This window comes from Panthera tigris, chromosome B4 (genome assembly GCF_018350195.1).
Source record: "Panthera tigris isolate Pti1 chromosome B4, P.tigris_Pti1_mat1.1, whole genome shotgun sequence".
Taxonomy (NCBI): Eukaryota; Metazoa; Chordata; class Mammalia; order Carnivora; family Felidae; genus Panthera; species Panthera tigris.
Window position 1 is genome coordinate 80,971,052 of NC_056666.1, and position 20,280 is coordinate 80,991,331.

At 36.0% G+C, this 20,280-nt stretch overlaps 2 protein-coding genes across 2 annotated transcripts; both read left to right on the plus strand.

The window, feature by feature from the left end:
* The first annotated feature begins 412 nt into the window (after nucleotides 1-412).
* On the plus strand, nucleotides 413-1,351 carry LOC102966256 (olfactory receptor 6C1-like). The gene has a single exon (XM_007081574.1). The coding sequence runs from the start codon at nucleotides 413-415 to the stop codon at nucleotides 1,349-1,351; it is 939 nt and encodes a 312-aa protein (XP_007081636.1).
* Nucleotides 1,352-8,169: 6,818 nt separating this feature from the next.
* On the plus strand, nucleotides 8,170-9,108 carry LOC122240104 (olfactory receptor 6C3-like). Its single transcript, XM_042990851.1, has one exon. The coding sequence runs from the start codon at nucleotides 8,170-8,172 to the stop codon at nucleotides 9,106-9,108; it is 939 nt and encodes a 312-aa protein (XP_042846785.1).
* Nucleotides 9,109-20,280: the final 11,172 nt, after the last annotated feature.

Below are 20,280 nucleotides of genomic sequence, written 5' to 3' on the forward strand. Positions count from 1 at the left end.
AAGGAGTTTCCCAAAAAGAAGGCAACCCTTGAGAGAAGTATTTCTGTGTCAACAGGCAGGATTTCTATTCCCGTTATCAAACATTCAGAAAAACCTGGGTTAAAATCCCTGTTTTCTCATTTAGGGTATATGACTCAGATAAGATTTTTAATAACTGTTTTAGATTCAGTTTCCAATCTGTAAAATAAAGATTTTAAGAAGAAACATTATGTGGAAAATACAGAGTGTGCCATATGGCAAAAATGTACTTTAAAACGTGTTACCTACTTTTATTGTCTTAAAGATCTCATAAATTAAATCAATGTGGTATGATACGTTTACTTCCAGAGACATATTCCAGCAGTATCCATGAATAATCCTCTAATCCTTCTATTTGTGCTTTTCCCTCTAGATTATACAAGAGAAGAAAAGTATGAGAAACCACACAGAAATAACAGAGTTTATCCTCCTGGGATTGTCAGATGACCCACAGCTTCAGGTGGTGATCTTTGTCTCTCTGCTCGTCACCTACATGCTCAGCATCACTGGCAACCTGACCATTATCACCCTTACCCTGCTGGATTCCCACCTCCAGACCCCCATGTATTTCTTCCTCAGAAACTTCTCCGTATTAGAGGTTTCATTCACAACTGTCAGCATACCCAAGTTCCTGGGCACTATGATTACAGGAGATAAAACCATTTCCTTTAATGATTGTATGACTCAGTTTTTTTTTTTCATTCTCTTGGGAGTCACTGAATTTTGCCTTCTGGCCGCCATGTCCTATGACCGTTACATTGCCATCTGCAAACCTCTCCATTACATGACCATCATGAATCACAGAGTCTGCATACTCCTTGTCTTTGCTTCATGGCTAATGTCATTCTTAATCATATTCCCATTACTTATGCTGTTCTTGCAGCTTGATTACTGTAGGTCCAATGTTATAGACCATTTTACCTGTGATTATTTCCCCTTACTACACCTTTCTTGTTCAGACACAAAATTCCTAGAGATAGTGGGTTTTTCCTGTGCTGTGCTTACTCTACTGTTCACTTTGGCATTAATAATTCTGTCCTACATATATATCATCAGAACGATTTTGAGGATTCCTTCTGCTAGTCAGAGGACAAAGGCCTTTTCCACCTGTTCTTCCCACATGATCGTCATCTCCATCTCCTATGGCAGCTGCATTTTCATGTATATTAATCCATCAGCAAAAGACAGAGTGTCTCTGAGCAAGGGAGTTGCTGTGCTAAACACCTCAGTGGCCCCCATGCTGAACCCCTTTATTTATAGCCTAAGGAATCAGCAAGTCAGGCGAGCCTTCATGGACAGGGCAAGAAAGATTGTATTCTTCTCAAGAAAATGAAAAAAATTAAAAGTACTGTCATAAATTAAAGGCATAATGAAGAATAGTTAAAAAATAGGGCCCCTCAAAAATCTATTAAATACACATAGCCTCACTGGAGTTATTTTTCATTGCTTTTATTTCTATTGCCAGCAGTTTACTGAGGATATTTGAATATATATATATATATATATATATATATATATATATATATACATATATGTATTTTCTACTCAAATTCCATCCCTCTTTCATTCATTTCCCCACCTTTGAGCTAGTCTTTCCACTCTGTAACTATGAGCTTGGCCTCAGTTCCTTCTTTTAAATAGTTTTAAATTCCAGGTTTTCCACAGTAATTCTTAGAGATTTCAGAGACAGAAAAAGAGCAAGAGCATTGGGGAGAAAACTGTGTTTTATAATTTCATCAGGAAATACTCTTTTTAGAAATTCAGAAAATATTCAGTCAAGTTTAACATTATTTTAAATTACTATACAAAGACTGTAAATACAGCTTGACAGTCTTATTAGAATATTGCGGTTACTATCCTCTCCATATTATAGCACTATTAGTAATTATATAAGAAACAGTACCACTGAAAGAGAAATGTAATTATATATATTTTGAGAAATCAAAAAACATCTTTCATTACCCAGTTTAAAATTTTCTGTGCTAAATAATTTATCAATTTAAAACATAATTAGGAAAACTTGAATTAATCCCTTTTTTTTTTTTTTTGGAATTCCATAATTATGAGATACACAATACCAGTTCTTCAAAAAAAAAAAAAAAACCTGAAGAAATAAATATTCCTAGATACCAGATATGACTACATATGGTTCAGGGGTATATTTAAACAAGTGCTTAGTCTTTTTTTTTTTTTTTTAACGTTTATTTATTTTTGAGACAGAGAGAGACAGAGCATGATTGGGGGAGGGGCAGAGAAAGTGGGAGACACAGAATCGGTAGCAGGCTCCAGGCTCTGACCCATCAGCCCAGAGCCCGACGCAGGGCTCGAACTCACGGACTGCGAGATCGTGACCTGAGCTGAAGTCGGACACTTAACCGACTGAGCCACCCAGGCACCCCAACAGTGCTTAATCTTAAACTGCTCTTTTTGATAATCAATGGCTAAGAGTTATAACTTTCTCTTATCTTTACTGGCTATTTTGATATAAGAGTTTACAGGAACAATTCATTGAAGTGCAAAAGATGCCTTCTTTATTTCATAATATACTTTGTTCATAATATATATACTTTGTTCCTAGAAAACTTATTTAACAAAAATCTATTACAAGCCCACCATCACTGCTTTTATTCTGAACTCCACTGACAGTTCTATCCAGGGCATTAGCACAAGAATACTAAATACATTCAAAACTACTGGAAAAGAAGAAACAAATAAATATTTCTTTGCAAAGAACATTATTTTCCTCCTACGGCCTTACTGCATTTACACTAAATGTTTCTTAACCCTGACATACTCCCCTCCCAGATATCTGCATGGGATAAGCCAGACATCCACATGTCCCCTCAATAAAGCCCACCCCAATGACGCTATTTAAAATTTAGTGGCTCCCCACTTCCAAGATTTTTAAATTTTCTCTTCCTTTACATAACATTGATTAATTTACAAGAGGCCATATAATGTACTAATCAATCATGTCCATTGCTTATTGTCTGTCTCACACCCCTCCCTCACCCCCATGAAAGCAGGGATCTCTGTCCACTTTGTAGACACAATGATGTGTTCCAGCAGTGCTGTGCTGGGACCTGCCTTTACACTTCCCAACAGCCAACTGTGCTTGTGTCTCCTCAATTCTGCATTCAGAAAGGCCACATCACCTGCCATGGTGGGAGACTTTACATCTTCAAAATTGATAAACTCTACCGATGGGCTCCTCACCTCCACTCGCTGAGGCAGCTGTTAAACATTTACTGGAAGTCACTATTCCTCCTCATTTAGAACATGTGTCTGCCATGTAGTGGGTATTCAATATTTTTTGAATAAATAAGTTTAAATAATGTAGAATGGCTCCAGTGTCCTAGCAATCAGAGCACTATTTTGTCCAACAGAAACACATGCTATTTATATAATAATGTACATGACACTGAGTTAGCTTTTAACACAATGTTCAAATAAAATGTGTATATCATAACTAGACAATGTTGAATGAGAAAGAAATAATTGAATATTTCTAATGCATTTGATTTTCATTGTCTTATATTTTACATTAGGCCATCTAAAAACTATGTACAAATTTATTTCTTTGACTTTTCATGAAGTCAATGATAACACTTCTTATTAAGTTTTCCTACTGAGCTTTCTAATAGTAGGAATTCCCATAATGCAAACCCTTATTTTTCTCATGGAAAAATTCTTAGAACTATTTGGGATACACCAAGAAATGTATGAAATCCAACATCGCCTGTCAGTTGATACACTTCTGAAATTATAAATTCAACTTATAGAATAATAGGTCAATTAACTGATAGTATTCAGTAAATGGGAGATCAATCACACATCCTGCAGGGGCAGGATAGCTTACCTAAAAAGCATGTTAATATATCACTGAAAATAATTAGTTATATGCACTGGAATTATTTAGTAATATGATGTCAGTTCAGGCTTTCAGAGAAAGTCTTTAATAATTTTTTTAAATTTATTTTATAGAGAGAAAGCAAGAGGCGGGGAGGGACAGAGGGAGAGAATCCCAAGCAGGCTCTGTGCTCTGCATATAGCCCAAAGTGGGGCTTGATCCCTTGGCCCTGAGATCATGACCTTAGCCAAAATCAAGTCTCAACTGACTGAGCCACCCAGGCTCAGAACTCTATGAGAGGTCCTTCTAAGAAAGTCTTAAATTATTTGGATCCCTTAACCACTTGATTTAATAAATTTTATTTTATGATTTTGAACATGTTACAGTAAAACATTATTTGTAACTGTAGGAGAGTGAAACCTGGTAGCTGAACAATGTTTCATTGGCCTTAAACATAGTCACTCATCAACCTCACAAGACATGAAGGTAACTGACACATTCTTAAAAACATGATGTCCTAGTATCTTTTGGATACGTAGCAGGTATAATCAGCCTTAATTAAAAGTAAATTATGAGGAGGTCCAGAGAAAAGCTAGACAGCTATTAGGAACCAAGAATAAAACAATAATGTAAGAACGTAAGAGACTGAGAGAATGATCAAGTAAGAAAGACAGGCAATTCAGCATCTAGGAGTCTCAGAAAAGATGTGGAGAAGAAACCTGTCTAATAGGATATTTCAAATGAAGTGCAGTGCTTTGTGAGATAGAAACTCACTTCCTTTTCCTGTAAGAAAATCAATGAAGACTGCATTGTTCACAAACACACAAGTGGTGGTCAGCACACACTTAGCTAACTTCTTTCTACTTCAGAGTCTTTACCTGAGTAATAGCACTGACCTCAGAGGGTTTTGTGTTGTCTGCTTGTTTGAAAAAGTTGAGATAATTTAAGTGTATGGTCAGTGCCTGGTAACCAATAAAAGCTCAGAACAAAACAGAATCACTATTTGGAAACAAAAATAAAGACAAAGGAATAGAATTTTCATAAGTAGAAAATCAGTTTCACTATCTCTATTGAAATATATTGAATGAATATTTTCAATTACTGTTTTAATATGTATCAATTACAAATTCAACACATCTCAGGGTGCCTGGGTGGCTCAGTTGGTTAAGTGACCAACTCTTGGTTTTGGCTCAGGCCATGATCTCATGGTTCATGAGTTCGAACCCTGTGTTAGGCTCTGTGCTGACAGAGCAGAGCCTGCTTGGGATTCTCTCTCTCTCCCTCTCTCTCTCTCTCTCTGCCCCTCCCCTGCTCACTATCTCTCTCTCTCAAAATAAATAAATATTTTTCAAAATAAATAAATTCAACACATCTCAGCATCTATCTATTGTTCTGTGTATTAGCTAGTTATTTGTTCATCCTTTCTCACTTCTTTCTTTTGTCCCACTTTCAAATATTCTCATCTTTCAATCCTGCATATTATCTGCATTTCTGGCATTAATGCATGCATGTTTTATGCCCACATTTTTAACTGAAGAAAATAAAGATAAGTCATCAAATGTGAAATTATATTACATATGTGTACATATATGTGTACATTACATATATGATATTCAAATATCGTATTCTTCTAGTAATAAAAACAGCATCTCTCATTGAAGAAAATGTGAAAATAAACAAGTTAAAAATATTCGATGCCGGATTCCAGATATTTATTTTACTGGTTCAAAAATATTCTCACCACAAAAAGATGTCATATGCACAAATATAAACCAGTATTTAATGGAAGTAAATAACAGAATGGAAGAAAGTAGTCAAAAGGTAATAAAAGCCACATTAGCGGGAGCTATGGGAAGGGTTTCCCTAAATTCAAAGGCCCAATACAGGGATAAACCTTCTCATGTCTTTAACTGGTTGTCCATTTCAGAAGGCAATCAACTCACACTAGAAATCAACAGCAGTGTTTTCTAGCATTTCATTCTGCTAAAGAATTCTTCTCGGGGTTGCCAGAATTCAAAGGATATATGGGCACCAATTCTACTGAGGAAAAGTCCAAAGTTTCTGGAAGAAAAATGTGACTTCCTTGTATAATCAGAAGGGTGAAATTCCAAGTCAAGCTTCCACACATTCATTATAATGTTGTTTGTACATTTGCCTATAAGTTTGCTTTTTATATTTTTTAATCAATATTTATAAAAATGATTCACCCCTATCTTTAATGATTCTTCTCTTGGCACTCAGTTTACTTAATCAATTCCCCTGGGCCAACAAAAAGGCACATAAAATCAGTCCAGTTCCATTTGTATGGCATGCCTAGAGAAGAACATTCCTTATTTTCTGTTCTTCAAAACAGCATTTGCAGGAAAATATAGCAGTCCCTGAACCTAAGGAAAATACTACTTAGGTTTTATAGATGCATAATCATAGAATTACAAACTATTGATTTTAAATGTTTACACGAATAGAAAGAAAAATGATTTAATCAATCATTTTTTGTACTATATGAAAAGAGGCAAATGGAAGAGTACTTTACTAGTCAACCCAGGTGTAAGTGAATTAGTACATGGAGCTTGATAAGAGACGAAAAGCCAGAATGAGTTGTATTATGTTTTCAGAAATTCATAGCATCAGTAATGAAGGATATTGTGAGTCACTTATAACTAATCTAGCAACAAAGAGAATTATGATCCTTAAAACCATGACAAAGCTAAATCAGTATACTTGTTTGTTTTAAAAATCAATATGCTTGTTTTGAGAGCACAATAGAAACTAAATCTTTTGCTAATTCAATTTAGCAGCTCTGAAATTATGTAAATGTTTAAGCAAATCAGATGATAAAATCTGAGATTAAATCATCAAGAAGACCAAGAAGTAAGTCAATTTTTTATTCTTCAATATATATACCTTCATTTTATTCAAATGTCTTTAAAAATATTATTTGTATATGTTTGTGGATTCACAAATCTTTCAATATTACAAACTAAATAATTGTTCACTACCAAGAGACTATTAATAAAATGCTAAAGAAGGAACACACAAATCAATCCTGGATTGTTCTTTCTTTCTTTCTAACTTGAAATCGTGGTCTGATATAAAAATACAATTTTTTTTATTCCCTATTGGATCTTTCATACTTTCCCTTTTAAGAGTTACCATTTCTTAGAATAAAAAACTGTTTTCCTAGTTTAATATTTCTAATTGCTTATTTTTTGTGTTAAATTCAAGTGTAAATATACTTATTACATTTAATTTTAAAGGTAGATCTATATTATAATCATTTTTGTTACATACATTATGTTGGATGTTGGGTGGGGGATGGGCATTAAGGAGAACACTTGCTGGGATGAGCAGTGGATGTTATATGTAAGTAATGAATAATTAAATTCTACTCCTGAAATCATTATTACACTACATGTTAAGTAACTGGAATTTCATTAAAAATTGAAAAATTGAAAAAAAAATTCCCAATTGGAAAGGTTATCTGTTTCCCAGTAAATGCTATACTGATCACCTACTTGTTCATTTTCCATGACAATACTGTAAAAAAACAAAAAATAGAATTCTACATTGTATGAATTAAACTATTTCTAGGCTATAATTATTTTAGTAATAGAAGAAGACTGCCTGCTGTCCTTCTGGACTTTTATCGGAAAAGGATTTAAAAAGATAAGAAAAGGGAGGGGAGCATCAACCAAACCTTTAAGAAAGTAATTAACAAGAGAATGCGAACAAAACATTCCCATGGATAAACTTGTGAGATGATTACTATGGTGACAAGTTGTTTAACCTTGTGAGAGTTCCCTCAACTATGTGGGCTTCAAAATAGAAAATGTGGAGATAGCCTAAAGGACACCTGTAAGATTTCAAACTCTATATTTAGATTATCCATAATCCACACTAGTTTTATAGTACTGAGGAAAGGAAAAGATCAATCAGAATATTTTCATGGTTTTATAAAAAAGAATAATTAGATGCTTAATCTTAAAGAAACATTAGAAGAAATAGCTTCTGCTTAAATGCTAGCAAAAGACATTTTTTTTTAACCCATGGCCTGTGATTGTGTATACTCAACAATAAGAGATCAATCTTTAACTTCAGATCATGTTATTACTTGAATGTAAGGTCCAATAGGAATTGGACAGAGTTGCTGAAGGGGAACATGTGTTTTTGGCTTTCATAGATTATTCATCATCATGGATATTTAAACATTTTATATTCTATCCTCAATCTTCTTTTAACTCTTTTATTTTCTATAGGGGAACATACATTCTCTGTTCGAAAGTGGGGAAAAATGATCAGCGATGAAAAACCACACAGTACCCAAAGAATTCATTCTTCTAGGGCTATCTGATGACCCCGAGCTCCAGACTGTGATTTTTCTCTTTTTAATTATCACATATATATTAAGTGTCACTGGAAATTTGACCATCATCACTCTCACCTTGGTGGATTCCCATCTACAGACCCCTATGTATTTCTTCCTCAGGAACTTCTCTGTATTAGAAATATCCTTTACAACTGTCTGTATTCCTAGATTTCTGGGCACAATTATCACCGGAGACAAATCTATTTCATACAATAATTGTACAGCTCAGTTGTTTTTCTTCATCTTCATGGGTATAACTGAGTTTTATCTTCTAACTGCCATGTCCTATGATCGCTATGTAGCCATCTGTAAACCCCTACATTATGCAACCATCATGAACAAGAGAGTCTGCATTTTACTTGTCTTTTGTGCTTGGCTGGCAGGATTCTTAAATATCTTCCCACCAGTTATTCTTTTTCTCCAGTTAGATTACTGTGGCTCCAATGTCATCGATCACTTTGCTTGTGACTATTTTCCCCTCTTGCAGTTATCTTGCTCAGACACATGGCTCCTAGAAGTCATTGGCTTTTACTCTGCAATAGTCATACTGCTTTTCACTTTGGCATTGATAATTCTATCCTACATGTTCATCATTAGAACAATTCTGAAACTGCCTTCCGCCAGTCAGAGAAAAAAGGCATTTTCTACGTGTTCCTCTCACATGATTGTCATTTCCATCTCTTATGGAAGCTGCATATTCATGTATGCCAACCCTTCCGCAAAACAGAAGGCATCATTGACCAAAGGAGTAGCTATTCTGAATACCTCTGTGGCTCCCATGATGAATCCATTTGTATATACCCTGAGGAACCAGCAAGTAAAGCAAGCCTTTAAGGATACTGTCCAAAAGGTTATGTTTTTCTCCAGTAATTGAAGGCATTAGTAGCATTACAAGAATGAAGTGCTTGGAAATGCTTTCTATTATTCACACTTTCTCAAAACTCCCTTTCCTTTACTCGAGTTATGTGTTTTCCCCTTTTTTTCCATCCCCCTATTAAAATTTCCCAATCATGGAACTCAATAAATTTGATAATGTGAATATTGTCTCAGAATTTTCTGTGCATTCAAAAGTTTTATTCAAATGTATTTGGATGAAGTAATAAAATTGGGTTGATGATTATGATTTTGAATGGGAGTGGTTTGATTTTGAAGAGACATGGGCTTTAGGTTGATGGTAAGTGTGTAAGAGTACATGCAGATTTCTGAACTTTTCATTCTTACTAATAGAAATGAATGTCATTAGAAAATTTTGATTCTATTTGTCATTTCCATGAAATCAATTCAACACAATCATCAGGGGATTGGGAATAAAATATTTATTTAAAGGTTTTAAAAGATTAGAAACTCATACATATTAAAAATCTTTAACTATTAATAATTAAGATGCTAATGAGGAAGGGGAGAAGCAAGAGAGACAGGGGTAGAAGATAACATAAAATTTTCCAGCAATTCCTACACTCCAGATCTATTGTTTTCTTTGTATTGAAACATCTAATCCTGACAACAACTTTATGAGGTACTTTTAATTACTATTCTTTTCGGGGATGCCTGGGTGGCTCAGCCAGTTAAGCATCCAACTTTGGCTCAGGTCATGATCTTGCAGTTCATAAGTTCTCCAGTAATTGAAGGCATTAATAGCATTAGAAAATGAAGCCCGGTGTCGGGCTCTGTGCTGACAGTTTGTGGAGTCTACAGCCTGCTTCAGATTCTGTGTCTCCCTCTCTGTCTGCCCCACCCCTGCTCAACCTCTGTCTCTCTCTGTCTCTCTCTCTGTCTCTCTCTCTGTCTCTCTCTCTCTCTCTCTCTCTCTCTCTCTCTCTCTAAAAATAAACATTAGAAACAATTTTAATTACTATTCTTTTTTAGTCAGAGGTATTTTTCTTTAGGTAGATCACATACCTCCAGAAATTAAAAAATACTTTCCTCATGTAAGTATTATATATTTTAAACTATGTTAAACATTTAATCTACCTCTCTAAGACTTTAACAATCCCCTCAATTGGGTATGTTTTTCTCCTCCTTTTAAAGAATGAAACATAGAAATTCATGGTAAATAAATAATATATACGGCCAATACACATTAGAGCCAGGACTCAGATCAAAGCTTTGCCCCCCCAATTAAGCTATTGTACCAATTCCTGGGGGAAGAGAGATAGATTACAATATAAACATTACAAGAAAACTTAGAATTTAAGAATAGGATGCTATTTCTTTCACAAAAGTACTTACTTTCACAAGAGTACCAAATAAGTCCACCAAAATGCCACACTTGGCTGATGGGGATTTCTCTCCAAAATAACATCTCTCAGAAATTAACAATTCAGAAGACCAGCACCTCTTGGAATTAAAGTTAGATCCCTACACCTAAAACCAGAAAATTGCTTTAAACAAAGAAACTCAGACTCCCAAACTTTTCCATTGGTAATCTCAGATATAACATATAACTGTATGATAATGAATGTAGTATCTCATTGGCAAGGCTCTTGTCATTTTTGTTTGAGCACTGAGTTGTCCCCATCAACAACCACAGACATAATCATAAATTATGTGACTGACGACTTATTATCTCACTCATAGATATTATTTAGTCATTCTCCATCATTCTGAATTGAGTCAGAGTAAACCTTTGTATTCTTAAATATCAGAACTTTTCAGTGTTCATCATGCCTCACATCTCTCTCTGAGGGTAGATCTCCAGTGCTAAAATTCTCATGTTCACATTGCCTTTTTATCGCCATCTATAAAATTGGATGTATATTGCAATAATTTACAGTCATATGGAATCACATGAGCCTCCCTGTACAGTATGCTTATCAATATGGTTAGAAGTTTTCACAATATACTAGAATTTCATTTTTCTTGACTATATTAACAGACTATGAGCATTTTTCTAGCAAAAGGAATACTTGTTCATTATTTCCTACCGAAGGGCTTATTGTAGTGTAGTCATTTACTCAAATATTTGTTATAATTTAACAAATCAACAAATGGATGAAAGTGTCAAAATGCCTGTTTCCTATCTAAACTATTGATATCTCCTGCCTTGAAATTCTCATTCTTCTGCTCTGATATCTTATTTGAATAAGCTTCTCTGTCTGGGTTTTCTAGGACTCCTTGTTTTCCAGACCCATAGAAATTGCTATAACCCTTAAAATAATATCAGCACCTATTAAATGCCTTCCTCAACAGACAGGACCTATCTTTCTTTATAGGACTACCTCCTAGGAGCTCCACTGTGGACATATTTAGGGCAAAATCCTATCTTTTATTCATTAAGATACAAGATGGAACCCTATGACTCCCATGGGTATCACATTTTTAACTTGAGATGTTTTCATATAGACAACAGTTGTAATATAACAATGGTACTCAACAACATCATTTACTTAGTATGTATCAGTGGCTTCTTGAGGCAGATTTTTTTTTAATTTTTTTTAACGTTTTATTTATTTTTGAGACAGGGAGAGACAGAGCATGAACAGGGGAAGGTCAGAGAGAGGGAGACACAGAATCTGAAACAGGCTCCAGGCTCTGTGCTGTCAGCACAGAGCCCGACGCGGGGCTGGAACCCACGAACTGCGAGATCATGACCTGGGTCGAAGCCGGCCGCTTAACCCAGTGAGCCACCCAGGCGTCCCACATTTTTAAGGTCATCGTAGCAGTTCATCTACTCTATCATTCATTCTATATAGTCCCCAGAAGTACAATTCCACTTGTGCGACCTTAGAAATATTAGCTAAACTCTCAATGAGTCAGTTTCCTAATATAAAAATTAGGGAGAATAATAGGAATTTCATCATGTGGTAGCTGTAAATATTTACTTAGACAAGGTTTACAAAAGAATTACAAACATGCCTGTTACCTTCCAAGTGTCTAATTATTAAAACTGTTACTGTTATCTTCAATAATGTCAATTTAATTAAATGTCCTATAGCACATGCAATTTTCTCAAAAGTAATTTGGCTTTATGCATCACAACAGTGTCTGCAGGATAAGTGTCCTTCTACAGTGCATTGTGTGGTACTCCCTCATCTGTAAGTTAGGGATTACAATAATGTTTACTTGATTTATTGCTGTAATAATTGAGACTTCTCTTTTGAATATCCCCCCTGTGAAACGTTTTAATGAACTTACATGTTTTGATTTTCCACATTCTGTCAAACATATCTATGTCTATGCAAGGACTGCAAAAATTACATTTTCAATTGTCCTCGAAGCTAGGATTTTAAATGTAATTTTAGTTCTGCCAATCAGGAATATTCATAAAAGATACAAATTTTAAATTTGTTGTAGTTAAGCATCTACACTGCTGATAGAGATCATAGCAGAGTCAAATGACCCAACTTTGTAGCAATAGTTCTAGATTACAGAGGAGCAGACCCTGTGAAGACTCAATATTGTGAAACAGTTTTGAGGTCATTCCAGGCTAAAATCTGCCTACATGTCTCTTCAATAATTCCTTAAGCCATATATTACTCTATTTTAAACAGATTCATTTTTAACGAGTTACAATAAATTCTGCAGTCTGCAACTAACTGCACTGCATATATAGAGAGCAAGCATATCCAGGTAACATACTCTCAAAGCAATAAGAATCTGAAATCAATTTATTAATCTGGTTTGGTCTGAAATCAGCAATGATTCTATTAAACAATGAAACACTGGTAGTCCACACTGACACATTAGCAAGAGCTCAGCTAAAATGCCTACTAAAAGCAAAGATGAATAAGATTGGTAGGAGGATTGATGCAGGAGCTGGCTGCTTCCAAATTCATCAGACAGCTTAAAGAGAGGAAATGCAATGTTAATGTTTCAAGTGTCTCATAACTGAAGAGATGACATAACTAATATTAAATCCTACAGGTTCCCTTAATTATCAAGTTGATTTAATTCACAGCCTCTCCACATGTCTTATGTGTATGCTAGGGCATTGATTGGGAAAAATCAATCAGTTGGGAGCTGATCTCTGGAATGAAGGCATCTCTGCGGATTCAGATAACTCTCCATTCCTGAATGTGAAAGTACCACCAAGACTCCCTTGTCAACACAAGGAAGCATCTACCTCAACCTCATGACGGTGACCATGCATCACTTAGAACCTCTATGATTACCTCACGTGAAGGAGTAAGCTTCAAATTTTTTCTATGTGTACATTCATCACTCCTAGACTATTTTCTGGCCTATAATATGTATCAGAATCTAGTATTACCCAGGAGATGGTAAGCAGGTATAAACTCAGAAGGAAAAGGCATATTACATATTGAAAATTTTTACCTGTTTTGGACAGCTTATTTTAAGATAAACTTGGGAACTTATGTTTGGATGGATTTTCATGGCACATATCCAAGAAGAAGAGACATAAGACTGCATTGTGCTGAATTTTGAAATGAGTGCATCCATCAGAAATTCTGGGTTTGCTACGCCACCTTAGATAGATAGGAAAGTTCCACTAGATTCTCATGTGACTACTGAATTCATGGTTCAAAGTTAACCTATAACAAAAAACTGAAATGCCATAAATTCCTTCATATGAAGTTTACAATCAATAGATTGATGATACAGATAGTTTGGAAAGCATTCATCATGCTCAAGCTACTCATTAGCCTCTAAACTCTATTCCCTAAGACACCAAGAGTTGAAACAAATACAATGACCTTTTCCTTTTTTAAAAACAAGGAAAAGAGGAAGAGGGGTTAATGATTAAAGTGGAAGATGTTGTTATTAAAGCATCCCTTAAACATCGCCAGTAATGTCTCCTTTCAGTCTTCAAATGATGAGATCAAGTTATTACACAATATTGAAGCATGTGTAGAGTGGCAATAAAAATGACCATCCACCAAAGTTTGCTTTGTTTTAGGAGATTCAACATAGAAGTCTAGGACAGAATTAAAATGGCCAGCCCACTGAGGTGATTCTTACTCATTAACAGCAGCAGCAGCAACCACAATAATCAGAATGTCTTATTATGGAAGCCTGACTTGGATCATCATGAGGAATCACAAACTTTCATCCAAGGCAGATTCAAATCAGTTTCCAGAAAAACACCATCCTCTGTGAAGCAGAAAGTATTCTGTTACAGTTTAAGAGTGACTCTACATTCCAGTTGGTTAACATATAGTCTAATATTAGCATCAGGAGAATTTAGTGATTCATCACATGTTAACTAACTGGAATTTAAAAACTTGAAACTACAAAAAAAAAGAATATATGCATCTTTAGAAACAGAAATTAGACAGTGATCACCTATGGCTGACTGGACTGAGAAGAATGGAGATGACTGATAATGGGTATGGAGTTTCTTTGTAGGTATACAAATTCTCTAAAATTGATTGTGGGAATCGTTTTACAACTCTCTGAACGTACTAACAAATACTTCAAATGAGTGAATTGTAGGGGCACCTGGGTTCCTCAGTCGGTTGAGCATCCGACTTCGGCTCAGGTCATGATCTCGCGCCTCTTGACTTTGAGCCCCACATCCGGCCTGGAGCCTGCTTCGAATTCTGTGTCTCCCTCTCTCTCTCTCTGCTCCTCCCCCTCTCATGCTCTATCTCTCTTTCTCTCTCCTTCAAAAATACATAAAAAAAAACATTAAAAAAAATTTTAAATGAGTGAATTGTATGATACATGATTTATTTTTAAAACTTAGCAAGTACATCACAAGTAAAACAAACAAACAAAAAGAATGATCCTACAGGTTTATGACATGCATACGGTGAATTTCATGGTTAATTTAAAATGCCTAGTTACTAGAGGAAGAAAAATTGAGCCTGCTTCACAGATAGTTCTACCTCATATAATATAATTGCTACAGATAATCTGCTGAGTCAATGAATCCCATTTAGGAATGGCCCTAAACCACAGTTAGGATACAATGTTTTTCCAGTGGGAAAAATTCAAGGGGTATATCTTGTCCTTGTTTCTAAGAAGTTTGCAGCTGGTTAGATGTAAGATGTTACACTGTTTCATGAACATTAGTCAATGATGTGTTGGATAGCAAGGGGCTTAGAAATATCAGAGTATCAATAACAAAGAGAATTAGGAAAGTGGTACTTGAATGAGCCTCTCATAGTGGAGCCAAAATATGGTTTGTGGCCCATGTGACTTTCCAACAAATACTCATCAGAAAAGAGATTTATAGTGATCAAGAGGATAAGATGCCCCATTTTATGAAAGCTATGCAGTTTTCCTTAACCATTTACTTCAATATTTGATTAGTAGGCTCATGGATCAGAATATTTGGGGGAGGCTGGGTGGCTCAGTCTGTTAAGCATCTGACTTCAGCTCAGATCATGATCTCGTGGTTGGTAGGTTCAAGCCACGTGTCGGGCTCTGCCCAGAGCCTGCCTTGGATTCTGTGTCTCCCTCTCTCTCTGCCCCTCCCCAACTCGGGCTTGTTCTCTGTTGCTCTCTCTCTCTCTCTGTGTCTCTCAAAAATAAACAAACTTTAAAAAAATGTTTTTATTGTATTTTTACTACATTTATTTTTGACAGAGAGAGCAAGCAGGGGAGGGGCAAAAACAGAAGACGACACAGAATCTGAAGCAAGCTCCAGACTCTGAGCTGTCAGCACAGAGCCCAACACAGGGCTCAAACTCATGAACTGCGGGATCATGACCTGAACAGAAGTTGGACACTTAACCCACCCAGGCGCCTCACATTAAAAAAATTAAGATTATTTAGGTGTTTGTGTCCCAAGTGACTTACTAACAAATACTCATCTGAAATGAGGATAACATGACCCATTTTGTGAAAGCTATTCAGTTTTCTTAAACCATTTACTTCAATATTTGATTAGCAGGCTCATGGAAAATATGGCTATGGGGCAATGATTACATTTATGTATAAGTTACCTGGATGTCAAACCGGTTAGTACTTGGGACCAAGGTTGAGCTTTTGATATTGCTCAAAAGCTAGAGGGAATAATCAACTACCATACAGAAAACTAGTAAGTTTAGACTCCTTTCTTCATGGAGGGGACTACAATGTGCCCCTCAGAAGAGATATTTATTCTAAATATATATTTGTTTTTGCTTTGCACAGGATTCCTTCCAGCAATACAATCTGTAGGTACCTATTTGTTTTCTCGAGTCATGATGACCTAAAAAAAAATTTATTCTGAAAATGGAACTCATTTGACAGTAAAAGAAGTGAGACATGTCTTACTATGTACTATGTCATCCAGAAATAACAAACATAAAAGTAGCTATGATGATAAATTTGGGGAAATATAAGAAATATGAGTACTAATTTAACAATTGGGGCTTGTAGGAAATGTCTACATGCCAAATATCCCCAGGGATCTTATTAGAATCACTGTTTAACTGGTATATTAGAATGGAACATACATGAGAGACAGATCAAGTATACCTTTATGCAAGAATATTTTGTTTCCTCAAAAATGAGGTTTAGGTCATCATGCCAATAACCAAATAAGGTGCTGACTGACAGAAAAAAAATATATATATATATATGAATATGTAATAAAAGGATATGTATCCAGAATATATAAAAAAGAAGTCTCAAGATGCAATAATAAAACAAAGTTTAAACAATGGATAAATATCTAAATATAAGTGTTATCAAAGATAATATACAAATGTCAAGTTAGCACAAAGATACTCAACATTATTGGTCATTAGAAAAATAAAAATTAAACCCTAATGGGGTACTGCCATGTATCTGTTACAATGAGTATTTTAGTCATTTAGCAAACTGTCTTTTTTTCAAAGACAATATCAAATGCTTGAGGCAAAACTACAGAACTTTCCAAACTGTGGATGGATTACAAAGTGGTGCAGTCCCTTTAGAAAGCAGTATAAGTTGCTGATAACATCCAACATCCAATTAACAAAAAGCCCAGCAATCCCACTTCTAGTTATTTTACTCAAGCGTTTTGAAGTAATTTCACACAAAGCATCATTATTCATAGTCACCATAAATTGGAGACCACCCACATGTTCTTCAGTATGTAAATACATACACTAACTGTGATGTAGCCATCTAAGAGAACACTCCTTGGACTAGAAAGGAACCACACACTGATTGAGCAATAAACATGGATGAAACATAACTTCAGTTTATGTGAAATAATCCTGATCCAGAGACTACTTATTAGATAGTTCTATTTGTATGACATTCTGGAATGGCAAATCCGTGAGGACAGAAAGCAAATCCATTGTTGTCAGGGTTGAGAGAGACAAAGGGTTGACTACAAAGGTGCATCATGAGGGGATTCGTGAGATAATGCACCAATCCCATGTGGTTCTATGGGGTGGACACATGACCCTATGCAATTTTAAACACCCATAGAACCTAAAACAGCCCTAAGTGTGTGCGTTTCCTAAATGCAAATTACAAATAATCATCTAGGATGTTGGTGGGACTCAAGAGGAGCACACACTGTGATATGAATCTCACAATCTTACAAAGAATAAACTCTAGACTAGAGGACTGAGTTGGAAGGATCAGGAACTTATGTTCATTTTATATAAATTACTCATTACTCACTCATTACTCACAGAGTCCTTATTTACACATTTTCTTACTCTCTAGCATGTATTTATAAACCCTAAATCAATTCAAGGGACACTTTTTTGAGCTAGTCCAGGACATGGGCAGAGCAACAAAGGTTTTGAGTTACCCATCACACCTGTTTCCAGCTAAGTTTAAACAAGGTGATGCTCTGCCTTCTTGTTTCAGTTCTTGTACCTTAGGCAGAGTCCTTTTCATGGCCAATATGATGCCATACTTTTCACATCTTTCTGTTTTAATGATGGTTATTTCACCGCTTCTAATGGCCCCAAAGCACAGTACTATACCACTCAGTGTTGAGAGCAAGAAGGGTGTGATGTGACTTACAGAGAAAATACCTATTGGGTGAGTTTGGGCCAGGCATGAGTTCTACGGTGTTTGGCTTGATGTTAATGAATCAACAACATACTACATTCAGAAAAAGAAAGAGGAAATTTATTTCTCTGTATGTGAGGCCTCTCCTAAAAGTGCTAAAGTAAAAGCCTTACTGTGTTATGAAGCCATAAAGAAGATGCAAAGCAGATAAATTTGTAGATTCATAACATGAAAACAGATTTTTTTTTTAAGTGATAATGACAGGGGTGCCTAGGTGGCTCAGTCGGTTGAGCATCTGACTCTTGATTTCAGCTCAGGTCACGGATCTCGCAATTCGTGGGACTGAGCTCCGTGTCTGGCTCTGTGCTAACAGCATGGAGCCTGCCTGGATTCTCTCTGCCACCTTATCTTTCAAAAGAAATAAATAAACTTTTAAAAAGTCATAATGACAGCATTATTGCCAACTGGAACAAGCCAAAGATATTTATGGTCCTGTTACCCATGGTTAGGAAATGGGAAAATTCTCAAAGAGTGACAAAGTGTGAAAAAATATTAAACTTACAGGTGAGGCAAGTTATGCAGATCAAGAGGCTGTGAAGTATTTATTAAATATATCCAAGATGTTATTGAGGGTTGGATTATGTAAAAGAGCAAGGTTTTAGTGCTGATGAGACTGGTCTGTTTTATAAGGACGTTGGAAAACTAAGCCATATAGCACAAACTACATATATAATAACAAATAGTTTTTGTTGGTGGAGATATTGTGACAGAGGCTTGAAGGAATTTAACTTCCTATTTCCCCTAGGAACAAAAATTCAATATTGCTAATTCACTGTTGTGGCAAATTTATGGGCCATAAGCACCTGGAATAATGAGAATCCACACTCTCTACAAATATACTTGTGTATACACAGATATATGGATATAAACCTGTGTAGATGTGCATACATAGATTAGTTCATACAAAGGTCTTCCATAACTGCCTACTGACAGATACTAGGAAAACCTCAAAAATTTTTTTTACAGATGGAATCAGGTTGAATGGACCCAGGAGCCAATTGAAAGGGTAGCCAATAGCCAAAACTGGAAACTATGAAAAACAAAAGAAAGAATGTAGTATTGAATTACAACCTAAAGAATAAAAATCATATTCATTACTGCATACGGAAATAAATAAATGTATAATTAAATGGAAGTGGAAAGGGTTAATTTTTTTCTTACAGAAGAAGGACAATTAGTAAACAGAAAAAAATAAAAAAACATACAAAACCACTGTCTTAAAATTGTTAGATGAGGCAGTTAATTAGGTTCTAACAGGATGCCTGGAGACCAGCAAAGAGGAAGACATGGACAACTCTGAAGAAGTCAGAGGCCCGTCTTGGCAACTCCAATACAAAATCACAAGGAACCGGATCAAACCAGACAGGCCCAAGATGGTTGACATACCAGGCCAAAGTTTACACTATTCCTTCATTATACCACATTGCCATACTAAAATCTTCTACCTAACGGTGCCATGAACAAATGAGGAAGAAAAAGCACGTACAGCCAACATTCCTGAAGAGACCACCCTGCCTCCAAGAAATCCTTGCCTCAAGTAATGAATATCCCAACTCCTTGTTAACAACTGTCAATAAAAGATAGAGACCCAAACCCAGGGATGTAGCTCTCCTTTGACCTCTCCTGCTTTCACATCTCAAGAGTGTACTATTTTAAATTTTTTTTAATCTTTATTTATTTTTGAGAGAGAGAGACAGCATGTGAGCAGGGGAAGAGCAGAGAGAGGGGAGATACAGAATCCGAAGCAGGCTCCAGGCTCTGCGCTGTCAGCACAGAGCCCGATGCGGGGCTCGAACCCATGAACCGTGAGATCATGACCTGAGCCGAAGTTGGACGCTTAACCAACTGAGCCACCTAGGTGCCCCGTCAAGAGTGTACTCTCACTTTAATAAACTTTCCTGCTTGTACTGCTAATGAGCTATGTTGTGTCTGTCCTTGAATTTTCTTTTTTTTTTTTTAATGTTTATTCATTTTTGAGAGAGAGCGCGCACGTGCTCACACACGCGAGCGTGAGTGGGGGAGTGAGGGAGGGGCAGAGACAGAGAGGGAGACACAGAATCCGAGGCAGGCTCTAGGTTCTGAGCTATCAGCACCAAACCCGGTGGGGGGCTCGAACCCACAGACTGTGAGATCATGACCT